Consider the following 22,187-nt stretch of genomic DNA (forward strand, 5'->3'; position numbering starts at 1 on the left):
GCAATTTTTTTTGTGTGTGCTAGAAATGGCCAAACAGCTGTCAGAAGAGTATAGCCTTCCCCTGAAGACCAGCTACAGCAGTGCCAGGGGCTTCTTCATACAGCTGTACTGTGGAGGCACACACAGCTTCAACATGGAGTCACTACCTCCAGTCTTCATGAAAGTTGTCAGGGCTAAGAATGTGCTCAGCTTCACCACTGTTGATCTGGTAAGAGTTGCTGTTTTGTTGGACAGTTGACAGGGTTGAAATTTACACCCCCACTCTTTCTTCTTACAGCTCCGTACAAATGGATAAATGACTGCTATGTTTCAAAGTGTGCACTATAAATAGGACTGATCAAGGAGGTACCTCTTTAGGCTGACTGACTGGAAACCTCTTTAATGAAATATGTGATATTCATCATTCACATTCATTTTCAGAGCAGCCATTGTTTTTTGCTTGTTTATTTTTGTTTGTTTGCTTTTTCAAAAGTACCTGATATTAGCTAAGTACTTTAACAGTATTGAATGATCAAAGTGAATGGATGTACGTAAACTCAGATGTTTGTTTTGTTTAGTGTAGTGTTGTGTGTGTGTGTGTACATGTACATTTCTATTTACATACTTCAGGAATTTGACAGAGTCTTACAGTTAAAATGCATACCGGTAGGCTTGGAATACCTGGTGTACGAACAAATGGCAAAGAAATTGAGAGAAATATGGACATGACGTTAACATGATATATGTAGTTAACAAGAAAATTTCATAACAAACTTCTTCTTGGATGCTATGTATAACCTACTTGTGTAGAACATATAATGCAAGATCTGTGAATGAATTTAAAACAGAATTCATCTAGAAAGAGAAGTGAGTAAATGATTAAAGGGGAAATAAACCCAAAACATGAATTCTGCTCATTAGATTGGGTGTTGATAACTTCCCACATTTGCCCAGGGAACAATCTTATAAGATTTTTCCAAAGAGAGAAAAATCAGGGAATTTGAGAGCTCCGAGTGGGCATGTTTCCGTCTCTGCACGCATCCATTGTTTCGAAATAACTGGTGTTTGTACTGAAATGCATTTTACCCCACCCTCAACATAATCAGTGGGCTAAAAGTCTTGATTTTCATTCTTCTGTAATGATTATTCACCTAAATAGATTATCTTTGTCTATCTCTCTTTTTCTTTGTCTTTTTCAGATCAAGATGAATGGTAAGTGGAATTTCTGTCAAAACATGTATACTGAATTAAGCATGGCCAACATTATATGCTTATAGTTTGCCCCTTTAATACAGAAGATCCAGGACTTGTAATGTAAATGTGGTTAAACATTAATTTGCACTCAACTGTAATCAAATTTTCTTAAAGAACTGCTAAGTGGTTGTGGAGTCATTCCAGAGATCACTATGTTTCGACAATGTTCAAGTTGTTGAAATATTTGCATGTGAGTCAATCATGCTCTCTCCCTAATTCCTAATCAATGATAAAAAGTACTGTGAGGTCTCTAAAGGTCTTGTGGGTTATTACAAGTCCCATTTACACACACCCAAAATTAAGAGTTTTCCAAAATTGATTTTTGCAGTGTGACACAAAAATCAATAACTCTTGTGTGTGAATGGGTGTAGGACCTACAGTCTGTCTCATGTGATTCTCTGGCTTACATCATCTTTTTATCTATCTGAATCATTTTGTATAGCTGCCCTAAAATTTGCAGTTGCCAGAAAATGACAATTTGATGAACAAGTTGTGATGTTAAATTCTTGTTGCGAAAAAAACAACAAAAAGTTCAATTCTAACATGTAACGCTAATGGCTATATATCCCTTTACCAGAAACAAAAACTTGTATAATGCTCCCTGGTTCACAGAATCAGTGCTCAAAGTGCTATTTGCAGTGTTTTAACATTCAATGTCAGAATATATATGTAGAATATAAATAAACTATTTTAAAATCCTTTTTTTTTAAATATAGTTTGAAGACAGTTGTTTTATAGCACTGATGACTGTTCCACAGAGCAGTATCACAATACTGTGCAAGTTACCCAGATTTGATATTTGCTGTGATGGTGTCGTAGATTTTACATAAATTTCCAAATGCTAGCTGCAGTAATCACAAACTCTGTACTCCTTTTATAGACAGAGTGACAGAATCCCTCAATGAGATCTACCTGATGACCAACATGTAAGTTAAATTTCCTGTACCTTCTAAGTACTATAAAACAAGAAACATTTACAGCATGAAACTATTGTGAATTGACACTGCCATTCAATGTATTGTTTACAACAACAACAAATTTTTTTGTGCATTTTGATTTTGGAAATCCATGCTCTTTGCGAAATTTGCAAAAGTTTCGAATTTCTGGTTTTATGGTAGTAGTTGATTCAGTTCTTCTTCATGTCTTGATACAATCATTCACAAGCTTTTCTGTAAACATTTCTTGATATTCTGACTATCAGTGTCAACATCATAAAGCACAAACCTATCTGTGTGCAGCAGTTCATTGCATATGACTCATACATCAGACTTCTAATTTTTACTCCATAAATGCGGGCTTGAATCTGGAGTATCTGTATGCAGTGTGCTTTCACTAATATGATTCTGCAAGGTTTGGTTCAGTTTAGTTTATCAACTCAGTCACCCTTCTGGGTATGCGAGTCAAACACTGGGTATACATTAATGGCAAGAGAATACACTTGTAAAAGCAGGGCAGTAGACTAAAGAACATACATATATCATACTCTCAAACTCTTGAATTAAAAAAAAAAAAAAAAGCAAAGGAAGAATAATTCATGACAGGCACTGCCTGCAATGCTCATGAAGGTTATATCTTTGAAAAGAAACAATGGCGATTATTCAAAATATGATAAATATCTTCACAGAAATGTGAAATTGACAATAACTCTTTTGCGTGGATTGTTTAATAGCTGGTCCATTTTACAGGCACGTGAACATTGCCAATAATATTCTTTTAGAAACTGCTATCTGGCAATCTGAAAAACTTTACATTGAAACAAAAAGTGTGTTGATGCGTGACATTTTCAGGCTGCAGGTATGAGTGTTTTCAATTCCCTCTTGTAGAGGGAGACAAATTGAAAACTTCAAACTCATACCTGAACAGTCGCCCCTCGGAATAATATGTTGCTTTCATTTTCAGGCTTGTTGGCTCATGTTACAAACATATGCATATCAGGTACAATTCCAGTTCTTTCACTTTCGAAGCAGTATAAGGATTCAACAGTGCCCTACCACAGTTGTGGCGGTGTTCTCAAAGGTAATGGCAGCCTGCCACATTCTTATGTAAGACACTGTCAACATGGGTCCGTGTAGTTTTGTCTTTATCAATTACATAAGATTCTTTTACCTGTTTTGCAATAGCGTGGTGAGCAAGTTACTGAATGACATCAGGGAACATGTGGGCTGTCTCTACAAACTTGCAGAATGTGTCTCTGTTATTGACATGTTGGTCTCATTTGCACATGTCTGTACACTATCTGATTATGGTGAGTATTTTTTTTCTTTGTTTTTTATGCCTCCGCCACGAAGTGGTGCCGGAGGCATTATGTTTTCGGGTTGTCCGTCCGTCCGTCCGTCCGTCCGTCCGTCCGTCCTTCTGTCCGTCCGTCCGTAATGAATTTTGTGGACAAGGTAACTATCGAAACCTGTTGAGGTATCCTAATGAAACTTGGCATGTATGTGTATTAGGGGGTGAAGTTGTGCCTATCAACTTTTGGGTGCACATGCTCAAGGTCAAAGGTCAAAAGGTCAAGGTCAAATACATAAAATTTCACTATTTCCACCATATCTATTGAATGCCTGAAGATATTTTCTTGAAACTTAGTGTATACATGTATTACCCAATTAAGATTCTCTGGTGAAAGTTTGGGTCATGAGGTCAAAGGTCAAAGGTCAAAAGGTCAGGGTCAAATACATAAAATTTAATTATTTCCACCATATCTATTGAATGCCTGAAGATATTTTCTTGAAACTTAGTGTATACATGTATTACCCAATTAAGATTCTCTGGTGAAAGTTTGGGTCATGAGGTCAAAGGTCAAAAGGTCAGGGTCAAATACATAAAATTTCACTATTTCCACCATATCTATTGAATGCCTGAAGATATTTTCTTGAAACTTAGTGTATACATGTATTACCCAATTAAGATTCTCTTGTGAAAGTTTGGGTCATGAGGTCAAAGGTCAAAAGGTCAAGTAAGAATATTAAAACTTCTTTTTTTTTCTCCGTACCTTGGAAAATTGTTCAAGGTATCTTCATGGAACATAGTATATACATGTACTGACTGGAAGTGATTATCTAGAGAATGTAGGGTTCATGGGGTCAAAGGTCAGGGGTCAAAGGTCAAGTGCAAGACTTCAAAATTTTACTATTACCCTCATATTTATGCAATGCCGGCAGGGTTATTTTTTTACACTTGGTGTATGCGTGTGTAACCTAATAGAAATTCTCTGGAAAGTTTTTTTTTTTTCTCTTTTTGCCTCAAAGGTCAAAAGGTCAAAGATCAAGTGAAATTGCTGAACTAACTTTTTCCTACTTATCTCGGAAGTGGCTCATGTTACCTTGAAACTTAGTACATATTATGCATGTTCTACCTGAAAGTAATTATCTTATGAATTTTAGGGTCAAGGGCCAGATGAAAATGGTAACAATTTACTATTCAATTCAGAAATTGCACTTTTTCTCCACACCTGTACCTTGAAAATTACTCAATGCCTAAATGTATGAATGGGTCAAAGTCAAGTTAAAGTCCTTAAATCCCTAGATACATGCTCTCCTATTCATCCAATTAAACCTACGTCAAGGAAGGTGAACATTCAACACATTTGTGACAAACTTGTCATTCCAATATTTTGCCAATTTTGTGAAAATGTAATCACACAGTGTCCACATGTACTATCTAGACCTATTGGGAAAATCATGCATTATGGCGGAGGCATACCAGTCGCCAAAGCGACATTTCTAGTTTTTTTTTTGTGAAAGGTTCTTAAGAAAGCTTTTCAGATGAAAGTTATCATACAATAACAGTGAAACACTAGAATAGTTGGATGTCTACAGTATGCCATTATGTTACACACTTAAGCTCATCAGGTCTCATAAAACACATTTCCATGTGATGGTACTATTTCTACTTATTACAATTCAACATTAGTATTGCATAAAGAAAACAAAGCATTGCCTTTAAAAAGCACTTTATCATGGTTGTGTAACATTGTTTATTCTGGAAGCCTCTAAATTTGCTGAAGTTATAACTGATTCTTCAATTGGCAACACATTTTAGAAGATTGAAGTTAAAGGACAAGTTCACCTTCATATACATATGAAATGAGTGAATGCAGCAATATTATTAGAACACATCAGTGACAGTTGGGAGAAAATCGGACAATCCATTCAAAAGTTATGAATTTTTGAAGTTTTTGTGCAGACACCGCTGGATGAGAAGACTACTGCAGTGTATGATATCACATGCGTACAACAATATACGGAAAATATAAAGAGAATTTCACAAATTTCATCTTTTGAAAAAAAGTACCCATTCCCTTGACTCATTACTGACATATGTTATGGGTAATATTATTCCCATTTCCTTTAGAAAGAGGCAAGTCAAGTGCTCTTTTATTATGCAAAAAAGGTGAAAATATGTTGAATTTTCTTTACATTTTCTTTATACTGTTGTACTCATATGACATCACGATCCTTAGTAGTCTCCTCATCCAGCGGTTCCAACACAAAAATTTTGAAAATTCATAACTTTTGCATCGATTGTCTAATTTTCCTCAAACTTTCACTGATGTGTTCTACTAAAATTGCTGCATTCACTCAATCCACATGTCTATGAAGGTGGACTTGTCCTTAAACGCTTTTCTGTAAAATTGGCAGAGTTATGTCTTTTCCTGATTTTGTGCAGATTTCATTAATTCAACATGTTCCATGATATGTCTTTCTATGATATAGGATATGCAGTTAAGAGTTGCCAGTATGATGATGGGATGATGATTATTTCTGCTGCAGATTTCCACTGTAATTGATGTTGGGTTTTAGAGATGATGTAATGTATATTTAGGATATTTTGGGGATAACTTCCTGTTCAGTAACAACTCAACTTAAATTCCCTTGTTTTTTGTAAACTCACCACAGAATATATCACCAAGATTATTTACTATTAATTTCCCGTCGTTAATTACCCTTGTTTGATGTTTACATCAAGGAGTCATTCAATCACCCTTGTAACAACCCTTCTTTGTCCCTGGTTTAATTACCCAAAGATTATATACACACACCTTGTGAACCACCAGACTCTTTGTCTGCCCCTTATCTTATAATACTTCCTCCTCCACAAAAGAATCCCCCTCTTTTAATTGGTCAAACATCACCCCTTAGGACAACCCCTTTGGTCACTCTTTTTAGTTATCCCTTTTTGATTGGTTGTCTTACCAAAATTCTCACCCATCACCCATTGAACATTTCCAAGTTTGGGGTTCTTTCCAAGGTCCCAAGGGAGATCATGATTTCGACATCAGAGAGTCGACCTCTACTTGATATTGCTCTCTCTCCTGCATCTTGATACTTCTATATTTTACTCTGATGTACATACTCATCATTTAACTTGTCATTGAACTTCATCATAATATTTCTGAACGATTGTGAATAAACACTTTGCATCGATGAAATGTACCAAAACTGTACCTGAGCTCCTTCATTTCTGCTTCATAATAACATTCCAGATGTAACACCACCCGTTACATTACAATGATTATGGTATGGAATGTTGCTGTCTTGTCATAGATCTTTACATGAGTTGGGTTTATATGTACTCTCTTCATTATGTGCGAGAATTTCCCATAGATTATAAGTATTGACAGGAAAGGAATGGTTGCTCCGTATGAATGACAGTGGCCTGTAAGACTTTGCAGGAGTCTGTCAATTAATCCTACCAATCTGTTTACTGAATAGCAATATTTTCTCATCAGTGAGAGGCAAGTCTTGGGTGTTAGAGAAATTTAGGATTATTCATTGCCCAGTGTGGATGTGAAGCTGTCAAGAGTAGTCACAATCAATGGGTGTCCTTGTCACAGGGACCTGTTTCACATGATTTCAACTTCTTTGGTTGCAATGTTGTGTACCGGTAATAAACATTCATTCCTATCCCCAGTGAGACCAGATTTCACAGACACACTGGCCATCAAGCAGGGCAAGCATCCAATCTTGGACAAGATTTCCTATGACCCACCTGTGCCCAACAACATAGTAAGATTTCATTGTTGTTTGTACGATTTAATTGACAAGTAATATATTAATATGTCCATACTTTCTACTAAACAGTGCTGTTTTTACTCATACATGAAGCAAACTACTTGGTACTTTGACTCAGTGACATGCCTATAGCTTAAGACCTCATTGTTGAAAATATCTCAAAATGGGAAGGTTATAAATGAATTGAGATCAAAGCATAATGTCCCCCACAGAATGTTGTAAATTGAAGCAGCTAAGATTTGTTTCTTGGCTGATCATATGTGATCAGATAAACATCAGAAGAGTGCACTTCAAAAAAAAAAAATCATAATTTTTGTTTGACTGTTCTGCATCTGCAGTACGCTTCAGAGGACAGCAACTTCCTTGTCATCACTGGTCCGAATATGGTAAATAAAAAAGATGTAAAATGACGCTGTGGTTCACATAGGTAATCAGAAATAGTAACTGCAGATTTAGCATGCTTTCATCTCTGATTGACGTCTGGTCATGCAATGTATATCAGACATTTTCAGAGTTATTTGTTGTACCGAATTGTATTAAAAAACAACAAAATGCTGTTCAATTTGAATCATTAAACATATCATTTTTTTTTTTAAAAAAAATCAACAGTGTTAAACTTGCAAGCAGCATCGTTAAACATAATTACCTATCAGTTGTTAATGGATTGGGTTTTGCATACCTTACAAATACTGTGAAATGATGTGTCATCTATTGAGATCCCATGCACAATGGCACCACTTTTCCTAATGTCTTTCTTTGACCTTTGAAACCTACAGACACTCATGGGATATGTTCCATTCTTGTTACCAATTTGAAAGAGCAGTTATCTTTGTTTTTGTTGTTTTTTTGTTTTTGGAAAAAAAAAAAACTTGTAGGGGCTCTTAAAATTATTCTGTTTTAATATCTGGTCACTACTACATTTCTAGAGTGGGAAGTCTACCTACTTGAAGCAGATAGCCCTCCTTCAGATCATGGCCCAAGCTGGGTGCTATGTTCCAGCTGAGTACGCCTCATTTAGAATCTGTGATCAGATCTTCTCAAGAATTGGCTGTGATGATGACATAGAGACCAATGCCTCCACCTTCATGCTTGAGGTGTGTGACTTGCAGCCTGTTCAGATGTCAAAATTAATCTGATACATACCCAAGTTTGTCATATTTTGCAATATCAGATCTCAAATGCTCATTGATTTTTTTTTCTTTGACTTTGTCCATCTGTACTCTTACATTGATGGCTATCATACTTACATATTTAATTTGATGAAACACTTATTTATAAGATGTTCTATTTACTGATCTCTTTGTTCACAGAATCTTTTATGTCAAATGTGTAAGAGCACCAAAAAAACTATCAAACCAAGTTGCACATATGGAGATAAATGTCTCTACCTCTTTGGCCTGTTTTATTTCTTTCTGTATAGCAAAGTTCTCGTTACTCTAAAGTGATATTATTGTTTAGTACGGGATCACCTCTAATAGACTGACGTTACATGTATTATGAGCCATCTTGAAGTTATAGTGAAAGTTAATTTTCTGACCATTGCACATTTAAAATTATGTTGTGTTTTGCATTTAAGTGGCAATTAATGAACTGAAATAGAAGTGTAATAATAAAAATGGGTATAATCAAACTATTCAAAAATTATATATATTATACATTTGTATGTGTCTTTCTGTTCCATAACAATATCACAGTATGTCATTTTACTCACATCATTTCACACTTTCATTTTTAGGAAACTAAACTACAAAACAGGCAGCCAGTCAATATGCTTGCTCTCTCTCCCCCACCCATGGCCTACCTACCTACCTACCTACCTAACTTAATGGTTAAACAATTTGTTATTCATATCTCACGCGAGGATGGCAGATGCGGGAAGCCAATTACATCGTTCAGAAGAGTTTTCCAAGAGTTGGAAAAGAAAAATCAAACACAGTTTGAAGACATATCTTTTCTGAACCAAATGTACTCTACCTGCACTGTCACTTCCTGGTAGTTTGTACATCATGCACTAGACTCTAGTGCTAAACCAGGGATTACTTCTGAAAGCAATTTGTATCCAGTGGAAAAAAAAAATGCACTCTGAAAATATTGTCTATCATTGTCACACTAAAAATGTGTGTAACATGAAATCCACACACATTTGCTCTATACTTGCCTATACCAAGAAGTCAATATGCTTGCTCCCCCCCCCCCCTCCCTCTCTTTCTCTCTCTCTGTGGCCTATCTACCTACCTACCTACCTACAATGGTTGAACAATTTGATATTTGTATCTCGCGTGAGGATGACAGATGCGGGAAGCCAATTACATCGTTCAGAACTGTGCTCACAACTCACTGGTCATCATAGATGAATTGGGTCGAGGTCAGTTGAAAGTCTGAAACTTTTTGTCACGCTCATGACCCATGTTCCCTTGGAATATGAATTTATTTTGTATCAAAAGAATGCCAGATATTTGAAAAAGATAATAAAATAAGATAACAATGTGTTCGTATCTTTGTGTAGTATGTTAAGATTGTGTAACATACTCTGTATGACTTTAAGCACCTGTTTAAAGCAAGCTAGAATCTGATAAAGGCCCTTTATGCTCTATCTGTTGAGATTTTGATTTTTGTAGGGTTATGCACCTTCTAGATCATTGCAAATTATGTGATGTATGTTCCTGTAGCTGGACAGGATTGAATAATTTATGTGGGTTGTTTTTCCTTGTTTTGATTTTTGTTTATTTGTCATTTTTAATACAGGTACCAGCAGTGATGAGGGTGTTGGAATCTGTCATTCTGTGTGTGAATATCTTCTCAGTTTGAGAGCATTTACTTTCTTCGCAACACACTTTGGGGAAATCACCAACCTTGATGCTCTCTACCCAAATGTGGAAAAGTAAGCTGAATCATATGTTCTATACACAATATTTAGCACATTATGGGAATATTAGAAAAGAGAGAAACCATAATGTGTGTGCATATTTACCATTTTCCTTGCGGGCAGGTTTGTTCCCGTGTACAGATACTGGTAGCTTATCTGAACCACAGATTTGTCATTTCAGTATTGCATGCACATTAAATTACCTTCCAGTTTATCAAATTAATTTAAATTCGTGCAAGTCAGATTGATAATGCAATAAAGGAAATTCTATTTCTAGTGATTATGCTCCTTGTAATTGAAAGTCAAAGTGACATTCTGCAGCACATTACGAGTTCATTGTTTGTTTGTTTTTTGTGTTTGTTTTTTCAATTTGTTTTGTTTTCAGGTTTTATGCATTTCTCTCTATCTGGTTGATCAAGGATTATCTTATGGGAATACTCAGTTTGAGCAAAAAAGTGGAGACACACACCTATATCTGCTTGTCTTGATTGATATAGTAGCTTTTGACCCAGCATTTGTAAGTGGATAATTTGTCTTTACCTCCATCACTTTTGCCTCTGCTATGTGTGGTGAAAAGCTACCACTTCCAAGTTGAACAGTCAGCTAATGATGGTCGGCATGACAACCTGGTCTACACACACGTCTTGTCCAGAGGAAGAACCAAGGAACAGCACTACGGTATGCAATAGCTCTACTGAAACATGATGTGAGACAGTACTATATTTGGAGTATCTTGTGTATTATTTGTAAGGATGCACTGCAGCATCTTATTGTATATCATTAGAATCACTGTGAGTCTTCAGTATACGTATCAACTTAGATACTATTTGCAGTGTTCCACCTAGTGTTAGTGTTTACTTTTACAAAAACTGTTGCTTTTGTAAACTGTGATACTTTTTATATCTGTGCATGACTTAAATTGTAATCAGTGATATAAAATGATAGTTGACATTGCAATCATCTAGTAATTAAATCATAGATTTGAGTCAAATTCAGCTTTCATACCAAAACAAAACCAAAATATGACAATTTCTACCCTAGGCAGCAGCATTAAAGTGGAATCACATACTTTATGTTCAGAAATACAAGGACTATGACTCCTGTGTATATTTGCAAGTATTTCTGACTACACAGCAAGCCCATCCAGTTGATATTTGACTGTGGTTAGAAATGACAGTAGTGGTCTACTTTGATTGTATTTGCAATTATCCCAAGTATTCCCACTTCTCATTTTAACTGGTTTCTACAGCATCTATGCAAGTGGTTAAATCAGTCAGACATCTTATGAGTATTGACTTCATGACAATTGAAATATTTAAACCAGTTCAGCTTAAAAATGCCAACAGTCTAAATGGGAAATTCACAAACTATTCATACTAAATATCTTAATGGTGTGGACATGAGAGTGTGCCTTTGCCATTATTTCTTCAGATTCCCATATCTATCCAACTAATACTTTAAATGTCTGTAATAAATTTCAGGCATCAAGCTGGCAGAAATATCCACTCTACCACAGTCCATTGTGAAGGAGGCTAAGGACCTATCTGAGAAGTTGGCTCAACAAAGGAAGGTGAACCTCTAAATTTCTCTTAACTCGTTGAAAATGAGTCCCAAGAATAATAGGGCAGGTATCCATGGGAAATAGCAATGGTTATAGCAATATCAGTCTCTCGTCAATGGGTTAAATCCAATCTATTTTAGATGTGCATTAAATTTAAAAGACATTTACTGAAGATTAATGAGTCCATGTATGATAGCGTAATCATCTGATGACTTCCTCTTTCACATTCAAAGTAAGAATTCACACTCAATACTCAAATCTTGATGCAAACTAACAAGATTGATCACAAAGTTGGGAGGTAATAAATATTTTGTATTCTCTAGCCCTTTTGTAATGTCCTGGGATAAAAGTTATAGTGGTTACACTAACTTTAACTTTTGTCTTCAGTGCAACAACTTTTTATGCCTCTACCACATTAACATTTACAAATATTTCATAAAAATTATAAGATTTTATTCTAGAGGATTGTACGCACATGTTTCAGCTATACTACGCAGCCGTAAACATGTTATGAAACTGAAGGCACTTGGAATATTTATAAACTTTGTGCATGACACCAATCTTGATAAAATAATACCTAGTACAAGTACTTACATTGTAGTGTAGCAATAAGCAAACAGTACATGTCGGATGGTGTATTGTATTTGTGTGTGTGAGATGTATTTAAGTGTGCACGCTCACATATGTGCACAGTGTGAGTGAATGAGGATATGTATGATATCAATCTGTGTCTATGTATTTTTGTTTCTTTTGTTAGACCAAGGAATCGGCTCGACAGGAAGGAACCAAACTAAGACCTGTCTACAGACTGGCTAATAGATTGATACAGGCTGCCAGGAGTTCCAAACTGGACCAGGCTGGGCTCAGGGACTATCTGCAGAATCTCCGTGCAAACTACTTCAAGGAGATTGGCTCAGGAGCAGAAGAATAACGGTGGTAGATGTCATACAGGGAGAAGTGTGGTGTTTGCACAGAAATGCTAAATACAGTCATCCTTGCCTTTAATAGTTACATCAGAAGGGATCCTTCTATCCTTCAATGTACACTAGAATTAACACGTTTTACCTCCGTTCGAAGTAGAATTTTTCCTCGACTTTAGTAGCACATTTGTAGACTTGTGTAAGGTTATCTCAGGCAAGGTTGAATGTATACCGTAGTCGTATCTCAAATGTTGTAATGTATGACACTTGGGCCAAACAAGGAGGTTAACATGCTAACCACCAGTACTTTGAGCAGGAGACAGTACTCTAACATGAAATTGTCGTCCACAATGTGAAGCTATTTTGAACGGGACAAGTCTACTGGCTTCAGATTCCAGTGATGAGGTGTGAACCAGGCTACAAGAATATTAAAAGGAAACACACGAGAAAATACTGTAAGGCTTTCAAAATAGTCTACCTCACAAAAGAGGGCATTTCTTTCTGTGTTTTATGCGTTATGTGCACAGGAAAAAGAAAGACTAACCACTTCTGAATAGTACCCGAGGCATGATGTATGCTTCCAGTTTTTTAAATGTTCAAGTGTGTTTGTGTCATGCTGACTACAAGTGAATCTAAATCTCACTAAACTATTTTCCAAGTAGCATTGCTGATTGACTATTTGTCAAAAAACTAGGAAGATTTTAAAAAATGACAAATCTCATACATTTATGAATTCAAGATTTGCTGTACAATACACTCGTCCAAAATGTAATAGATTCCGACAGATATACTTTTTGGTAATCCTGTCAGTTGCAAGGACATAAATAATTGCTCTCCTTTAGTAGCTCATAGTTGAAGGTGATTCATCAATCAGATTACATCTGTGAAGTAATGGGTTAGCATTCTTTCCCCCTTTTGCAAGGACAAGGTGGGTCTAGTCAAAAAGGTCTTGAAGTAAGTAAATTTCAATGATTTTCTTCTTTAGAGCCACAGGTGTGTTGTAGTTGAACCAAAATATATCGTTTTAACCTCTTTAGAGGCAAACAATATACAAAGTTGCTCATGACTGTGGCAAAGTGGACAAAATTTGAATCATACAGATAGTAGCAAGTTGGTGTGGGGTATTGGGGAGTGGAATTGATACATTTATCTTCTCCTGTTATATCCAAGTTGATACGAAGTTGTTCCAGTTACCGAAAGGGCTAAATCTCTGTGAAAATCAAACATATTTTCCTAGATTCAGAAGCTGTTTAGCCAAATTCTACTACATGAACATTGTAGAAGTGCTTAAGTTGTTCATGATAGTAGCAGTGGGGCTCAAGTGAGCCCATTATGGAGGGTAACATTTGAAGGAGAGGGCAAATACGTGCTTTATCATCAGGAAAAGATATGTGTGATTAAATACTTTGAAGGTAAGGGATCATTCCGTAAGTATTGTGATATTATATGCAAATGTACGTGAATTGTACATAGTCCAATTAGAGTAATGACATTCAAAGCACCGATGACGGATAACACCTTACTATCACAGTATACTCTTGCAATGTTGTGTGTAGATACCTATTACATGGTAAGCAATTCTGTTTCATGTGAACACTCGTATCTCATGACTTGTTGATGCTTCTGTATATGTCAAGGTCCGCGTGTATTTGAAGGTTCTAAAAAGGAAATACTGAGATTAAGTTAAGGTCAAGGCCCAGCAACCATACTTCAAGTTATGTTGGAAAACATACAAACAATAAAGACATGAAATCCCAAATCGAGTTTAATGCAAAGTGTGCTCTAGTGTTATTAAAACCCAATCCATTGTTAATGATTTTTCACAGAAATAAATCCTTAATTACATCTTTACACATCAAGAAAATGATTTCAATAAACAATAAATGACACAATCATTTCTGACCATTGTGAAGACATACTGTATGACCCACTATGATCAGAGACACAATACAGGAGCTCGCAACAAATACAGCCAAAACAAAAGAGACATATGTTTGACAATTATATATAAAACAAATCATATAGCAACGTGCATTTTGCACTCCTTCAAAATATATAAAGCAAATTTTCTTCTTGCACCAACAAATAATAAAACCACTTATATATATTTCATTCACAATAGAATGACTTTTTTCTTTGTTCTGTTGCACAAAACATAGCTGGTGTCATAGTGAAAAATGTCATGCTTTCTAGGTGTGCTTCATGTCTTGCCTTCACTGCTTACATATTTTTAAAGATTGGATTGACTTCACAGATAAGGTAATGTTAAGCTATATTGCAAACTTAATTTCCACAGGAATGAGAATGAAACACACTCATAGCAAGTACTGTGGGTCTCCTACTTACACAAACAAAATAAGTATGTGCACTGTATAGAAAAAAATATATATAATTCAAGATTGTTTTCTTTTGTCATAGCCTCAGACACAAGAACTGTCTGACATTGATTGAAATGGCATTAACATTCTTAATTCATAAACAAGGGTCAAAAACTTTATCTCTATCTCTCTCAATTTGAAAAAGGAAGCACCGTATTATTACCAAATAAAGGCATAGATTATATTCGACATACTTTTCAATAATCAATATTTGGTATTAATTATACACTTCTGCATATTACATTTTGCATAAACACAAGGGCATACCTCAGAAACTTTGTTCATGCACTGAAGTATAAACTACACAATGCAGCTTATTAAGAAACATATGCAGACAAGTAGAATGCATTATGTACAATTCAATCAGACCTGTTACACCAAATCAAGGTACTTAAGAACATAACACCTCCCCCCTAAAAAAAAAAAAAAAAAAACTTTAAAAAAACAACCAACCAACTCTTCGATCTCTTACTGTAAGAGAGAGCTTGAACCTGACGTAATGTACAGTTGTAAAGAGATGTATTTTTACTGAATGCAATACACTGCCAAGCACTCTTTATGCTTGGGTGAACCCTGTGACATGGGTAATAAATCAGGTCAGCATGTTCAATCTGTTTGACTTTTCCCTCTGGTAACTAATGTAAAATATCACTTGAAATATCTATTTCCTTTTGCCCTTGGCATCCAATATTTTATGGGATATAATATTCGTAACTTCAACATAATTCATTTGAAAACAGCCTATATGGTCTTTTTTTTCTACAAAAAAAAAAAAAAATATTTACAAAAGCAGACCTGCCAATTTCATTAACCCATAAAATGTACATTTCTTTTTCACTACTTATTTGTCATATGATACAAGACTCATTCATACAGGCCTATTTAGTGATACAAATTTATACATTTCCATCCCACTATAATGTCTTACACTGCAATAATATATCTTGTGCTTCTAGATAGTTCTCTGGAATGCTTACAATACTATGTATTTTTGTAACTGCAAAATGGAATTCATAAACAGTTCTCCATTCATAATGCAACAAGTTCACACGAGTCACTCACATCATCGATGTAACCTTGCAAATAATTGTTTGCACCACATCACACATGGATGGAATTCTCCTTGTACGACTAGATTTTTCTGGCATAGCCAATCCAATGAAACACTAATGAGATATCAAGGAGTTGCCTACATCCTAACTTCATGAAACAGGTACATTGATATACTGATAAAGGTCAAAGTTCATACTGTCTCTGCTCTGTTTTTTTTTTTTTTTTTTTTTTTTTTTTTTCCATACACATCTGAGCTCAAAGTTGGTGTGCCATGGGTAGCCAGTTACTGCATAAAGATGCATGAACATTAGAGTGGCAAATCATCAGTGATTCATTCTCTTGACAAAGTGCAGAGATGTTTCTAAGGAAAATATATCAGAGCGAAGTTACAGCTGTTGATATGAAAGATTTGATTGTACATGTATGTTCTCTTTGAGTCTACATGAACCAGTCAATGATGTATGTTTATCATTGTTTATATGACGTCTCAGAAAACTTACATATTTGACAGCAGGACACTGCCTGGATTTCATAGGATTTTTTTTTTTCCTGATGAATGGTTTACATAAATCTAATTTTGTGGCACATAAGTGTGTAATGTAATCCATTTAAAAAGCTAAATGCATACTAACATACAGCCATTGAAGGAAATTACATGTTTTCACCAAGGCTGGATGTAATATGAGTTTATACATTATGAAGCAGAACAATGTAAATACTATACTTCTCTTTCTTATCACACTAGATTCAATTTGTCTCTATGTGTATGTATGTCCACCTAGAAAAATATGACAAAAATATTCCGTATGGGATATGACCTTCAATTTCACCAGAAGTATTGATATAATCTGGTTTCATCTTCATATCTGCCTGTCAATTCCATCAGATAGAAAAATATTTGACCTTCCATTTCAACTGCAATGACAGATATATTCCATGAATTCAAAGAGATTGTAACCAGATGTCTTGGAAATGTGGAATTAATGAACAAAGCAACAAAAAAAAAAAAAAAAAAAAAAATAGAATTTGATTTGACAGTATATGCCAAATATCCAAGAATTTCCAATTGTAAGACTGGAATTGTTATATGAAAAGTCACTGGTAACAAGCAAAGGGTAAGTAAAATGAATGGACAATTGACCACTCGGAATCTTGCTCTTCATGTCTCACAGTTCAGTGTGGGCATAATAACATTAAAATTTTGCATAACTTAACTGATTCATCATCGATATGTTGCATACAGTGCCATATAAGGTGCTACAAAAGTTTGCCACAAGATAGGCATACTATTTTAATGTCTAAATGTTGGACTTGCTCAACCAGTCTTTTGAATATATGTACTCACTGACGTAGTGTCATAATGTCTTCTCAACCATCTGGAATATTGTCTTCACCACATGCTTTGCAGAGTCTCTATTTTTGCAAATTTCAGCAGTCGGGTGCTACTCGAGAATTTAACAACACACAGAAACATTTACTCTGATCCCGACATGAATGTGATCAAACATGCACACTTCTTTGTGTGTGCATTTTCTCACTGTACTTCGTGATTGCAAATTAAACCACACAAGAAATTGTCTGGAAGTCCTGATATGTAAAAAATAGACTGGCTAAATCCATGGCGTATACGGTATATGTGTTCCGTTGAGAAGTAGAGAACTGTTGCGTGTCATGTGACGAATAAATACACTGTGTAAACTCAATTTACATCAAGAGTTGCAGTCATGCTTATACAGGATTTGTGGGCATTCTATCTTTGTTCTGCATCATACTCTCTTACATGCATATATAAACATACATCATTTTACCAACAAGAAATAATTTGCCGTCAAAGATTTTTTTAAAATTTCCTCACTGCATGTCGGTATGCATAGAATTAAAATAACTGCACAATACTGTTTTGTATCATACACCTCACTTCCTTTGAGAGTATCATAAATACGTACAATGAGCATTTGTTTGGTGTACCTCAGTGCCAACATCGTGAGGCCATTGGAATGCAAATAGCCAGAATGAGGTTACCAACATTGTGCAAACTCTGGTCTATTCTGTACATAAAGGTTCAGTGACATACAGAAAGATTTAGGAAAAAGAAAGAAGAAAAAAAAAGTTTAAGATAAGGTTCTCGGGTGATTTCATTGTGACAAGTACACTTAAAACAGTAATATTGCCAGCCATTAAATAATGGAATTTGCCTCAACCAATAAAAATAAAATTTCCATACTGAGTTCACTTACTGCAGAAAAACCAATGAGTGCAATAATTTTCATCAAAACACTTCTTGATAGATAAGACTACCAATGGGCTTTGTAGAGACACATTCTTTTCATACAACAAGGAATAATTTTATCTGGTGAATGAACATCCTAACAATACCCTGATGCATTTTCTTAATAACTACCATAGTAGTTCCACTCCTACTACTGCATGCTGTTCTAAGTAAAGTGTGCATCATCTGGAGTAAGTTGTCACCGGTTTAAATATATCGTAGTCAGTACAAGAGTGAGGTATCCTTTACAATAAATTTTAACAAACTGTGATCATTGCAGAAAAAGTAACAATGTCACAACACCTATGAATATTAGGATATAACTCCAAAGTTTAAAATGGGGAATAATATGACATGTAACAATTTGGCACATAAAAAGTCGCTGTGCACAGAAAAATGTTAGAGTACACTATGTTTTTCTATGCAGTTCTAGTATCTTTTCTTTGTTCATTCTACAAGATTTGGCTGTAGAAAAGCCAGTGACATAACTACCAGGTGACCATACACCAATCGCTCATAAATATCTGATACTTTATGCCTCTGCTCTGTGTAATGAACTGCTATCTATCATCGAAGATAATCTCTTGCAAAGTAAACGATTCAGTTATTTACTCTCCTCCTCTTTCGGCCGCTAGCAATAAAACAGTTCTGATACAAAAATATTGAATGTTCTTTCATTCACATGAACCTTTTCACAGCTTATGCACACAAAGCAGGCAAACATTGAAAGTTTCAGGTTATTGCCGCCTACAGAAAGGAGACATTGGAAGAACAGGCTAAGCACCCTTCATCATATCTATGGCCAAAGGTGTTTTGATAGAACAAAGAAAAGTAAAGAAAAGGCTTTTCATTATCAGCCTTTCCACACTTCTTCCAATTAGCAATTCCATATCTTAATGGATGTACATTGTGCATGTCAAGTTCTCACAAGTCTGTTTTTTAGCCTTCAGACAGAAAATTCCCAAGAAACTCGGGTAACAAATGTATTTGAATACTCTACATGTATTTTTAAAACATTAGCAAATATCTGCTTCGCATTTGTCACTATGTGCATTTCTCAATAAGCAGTTATCTGTGACCTTCTAACTGCTGGGCTTGAACAGGTATGTATAACGATATGACTGAAGTACGATGTAAGAACAAACATACAAAATCAAATAGAGATATTTAAACAAAAAATTTTTGAACCCATGTTTAAAGCATATGACCGAGTCACTTAGCAGTGCCTCTGCAATGGATAGAACTGTGTTGAAATGAAGTACCATCAGTAAATTTTCAAGATTCTGTTGAAGGGACAGAAAAGAATCCAAGACCTCCGTAAGATACAACTGAGAAATGTGTTTGTACACCTCCCTGGAAGGTTGATCACTTCTAAGAGTACTAAGCTGATAAGGACATTAAGCATCTGGTGCAGTTAAGGACATATGGTAGGAAGGATATTGGTTGATGAAAGGCAAAGAAGTGATCATATACAGTCCATCTCAAACAAGATCTACCATCAAAATGGGTAAAATAACTCTACAGTGTTTGTGACTTAGACGGTGATGCATTGCGAGTGTTGAATGACGTCTTGGGGCGGTGAGGCCTGGGCTTGACGGGGGGCGGTTTCCGCCCTGATCCCCCCGTGGGTGTGGATGGGGAGGAAGAAGTCATGGGAAACACTCCAACTCCTATGCCAACCCCCAAAGGGGTGGTGGCTGGCGAGTAGGGACGGACAACATCTCGGACGATGTCGGGGGTGAGGGCGGCATCGACGGAAGCCGTGGTTAGCCTGGCCTCGTCGCTGTGGTGTCTTACGTGGTCTGGGCTGGCAGTCGTGGAGGATGAAGTGCTAGTAGCCAGACTGCCTGGGAGGGACTTGAATGATTCTCTGTGAATGGAAACAGATTATAGGAGAGACTTAAACCCCTCGATGCTTAGATGGTTAGGAGTGATTTAGTTATCCACATCATAGGGTACATGAATCATATGCAATAATGTGCATATACATTGTGCATCTTTGTACATCAATTCAAGTGTAGATATATGTTTGTGTCTGTGCATTGTTGCAATGCATACAAAAGTTATAAGGCATGGTATTTTATAATTTGTGATAAGAAAAATGTGAAAAAATAATCTTTACAAATTTGAAGTATGGGTACATACATCAAAACTCCATTCATAAACATAATACATGTAAGCAAACACCAGTGGGTATGTTACATGTACACCTGAAAGTAATAGTTACTTGAGCACGTAATGAATTTCTCTGTGCTAGCTGAATTCATACAGCCATTATATTCTGATAGCCCTTTTCAGACTGACACATATTCAAATCACAGCTTTGCTTTTAAAAAATAGTGATTTTCATGAACTATTGAGTAATCCAATTCTTCTGTACAACAGTCCAGGGAAGACAGGGTGGTGATAGTATACAATCGGTATGTGGCATCCACTGACTAACCAACCACAGGACATAGAGACATGTATGTCATCTGCTTGGTGTGTGGATATATTTGTGAAGGATGAGTGTTTCCTTTATTTTATTTTTATTTTTTTCTAGTCACTGTATTCGAGGACTTTGTGTTACATTCTCTTCAAGACAATCAGTGCACATTCCATGTATGACATAAAGGATACTGTTGGGTCAATACAGCTCCAAAGTTCAGTAATAGATTTATATGCTGTATTCTTGCCAACAAATCATAACTTTCTGCTTGTAACTGATATTTCTCCATCAAAAGAGTCAAAGAACTGATGAATGTGTTTTAAAAAAACCCCCAAAACTCTATCATAACTATTACTGCAATGCTCCTACACTGGTTCTACTGGAGAGTATACAACATGTGAAAGAGCAAAGTGTATCTCTTACACTCTCTGATATTTGATAAATGTTGATTTTAAGATATAATGCAATGAAAAGAGATCGATAGCATGATAATCACATTGTAACACAACAATACTGAACTACACAGTACACACTTTGTTGTAGTGCAGGAAGGTAAGTGTTAACATGTATTCCAATTCTTGTAAGTCCTCATTAGTTCTATTGATCAGAATGCCTAAAAATAATGAATTGATGATGGGCTTATCTTTTAGCGATAAATCCCAGCTTTCTGCAAAGTCAATGTGAATGAATTATTGCTAAGAAAATGCCTACTTGCAGTGACTAGAATTGATTCTCAGAATGGACCTGTCGATCAATCTTAATATTCTTGTTAACACCACTGCATCTCTTTTTGTGAGTTGAAGAGAGAATCTCTCATGTGCTGAACCTCTTACATTCAACACATGTTGGGATAGCAGCAAAAAGAAAGAGAGGGAAAAAAAAAGACTACTTGCAGGTTGTTATACTGTGCTGTATAATTCACTGATAATGAAACGTTAAGCAGCGAAACTATCACTGCAGAGTTTGTCCCAGGCATACACACTCCATCGTATTAGTTAACCAACCAGTTTCACTGCTTTCAATTTCATTTCGAGTGTCAATGATATGTGGGTGTGTGTGTGTTTGTGTAAAAGTACATTGACATATTTGACACTACAAACCTACTAAAATAAGTTTTATTCATTCAGTTTAATAATACATATCACCTGATGCACTAAAATAGGAATATTTCCAGATAATGCACGGATGTGCGTCATCTATATTGTGTATGCAAAATAAGTTGGTAGCAAAGTCTGCCTGCCATTTATCTATTTGTTAAACTTTGTATCTGGTAGAGTTTGAATGAAAATAGAGTGTTACCCAACTCTGCTTTAAAGTTTGTAAAATATCATTACCAAAAGATCTTAACTGCAAAAGTGTGATGCGTTCCCACACAGAGAGCTACACTTTTGAAGAGGGGATATTCTCTCAATGTAACATATTCAACAGAGAGTGCAGGGAATAAATCCTACTGGGCTTTTTGGACTAC

General features: G+C 35.7%; 2 protein-coding genes across 2 annotated transcripts in view; one reads left to right on the plus strand and one right to left on the minus strand.

The window, feature by feature from the left end:
• LOC140246198 (mutS protein homolog 4-like) overlaps positions 1-17,725 on the plus strand; it is a 30,606-nt gene extending 12,881 nt beyond the window's left edge. The window contains exons 15-26 of the mRNA XM_072325645.1: positions 24-208; positions 1,179-1,191; positions 2,114-2,159; positions 3,354-3,478; positions 7,144-7,238; positions 7,583-7,630; positions 8,171-8,338; positions 9,537-9,609; positions 9,990-10,125; positions 10,688-10,788; positions 11,592-11,680; positions 12,429-17,725. Coding sequence (XP_072181746.1) covers positions 24-208; positions 1,179-1,191; positions 2,114-2,159; positions 3,354-3,478; positions 7,144-7,238; positions 7,583-7,630; positions 8,171-8,338; positions 9,537-9,609; positions 9,990-10,125; positions 10,688-10,788; positions 11,592-11,680; positions 12,429-12,602 — 1,253 coding nt within the window. The 3' untranslated portion in view covers positions 12,603-17,725. The remainder of the gene's footprint in view (positions 1-23; positions 209-1,178; positions 1,192-2,113; positions 2,160-3,353; positions 3,479-7,143; positions 7,239-7,582; positions 7,631-8,170; positions 8,339-9,536; positions 9,610-9,989; positions 10,126-10,687; positions 10,789-11,591; positions 11,681-12,428) is intronic.
• Positions 17,726-18,152: 427 nt separating this feature from the next.
• LOC140246199 (SLIT-ROBO Rho GTPase-activating protein 3-like) overlaps positions 18,153-22,187 on the minus strand; it is a 92,283-nt gene continuing 88,248 nt past the window's right edge. The window contains exon 20 of the mRNA XM_072325646.1: positions 18,153-20,161. Coding sequence (XP_072181747.1) covers positions 19,810-20,161 — 352 coding nt within the window. The 3' untranslated portion in view covers positions 18,153-19,809. The remainder of the gene's footprint in view (positions 20,162-22,187) is intronic.

This window comes from Diadema setosum, chromosome 2 (assembly GCF_964275005.1).
Source record: "Diadema setosum chromosome 2, eeDiaSeto1, whole genome shotgun sequence".
Lineage (NCBI taxonomy): Eukaryota > Metazoa > Echinodermata > Echinoidea > Diadematoida > Diadematidae > Diadema > Diadema setosum.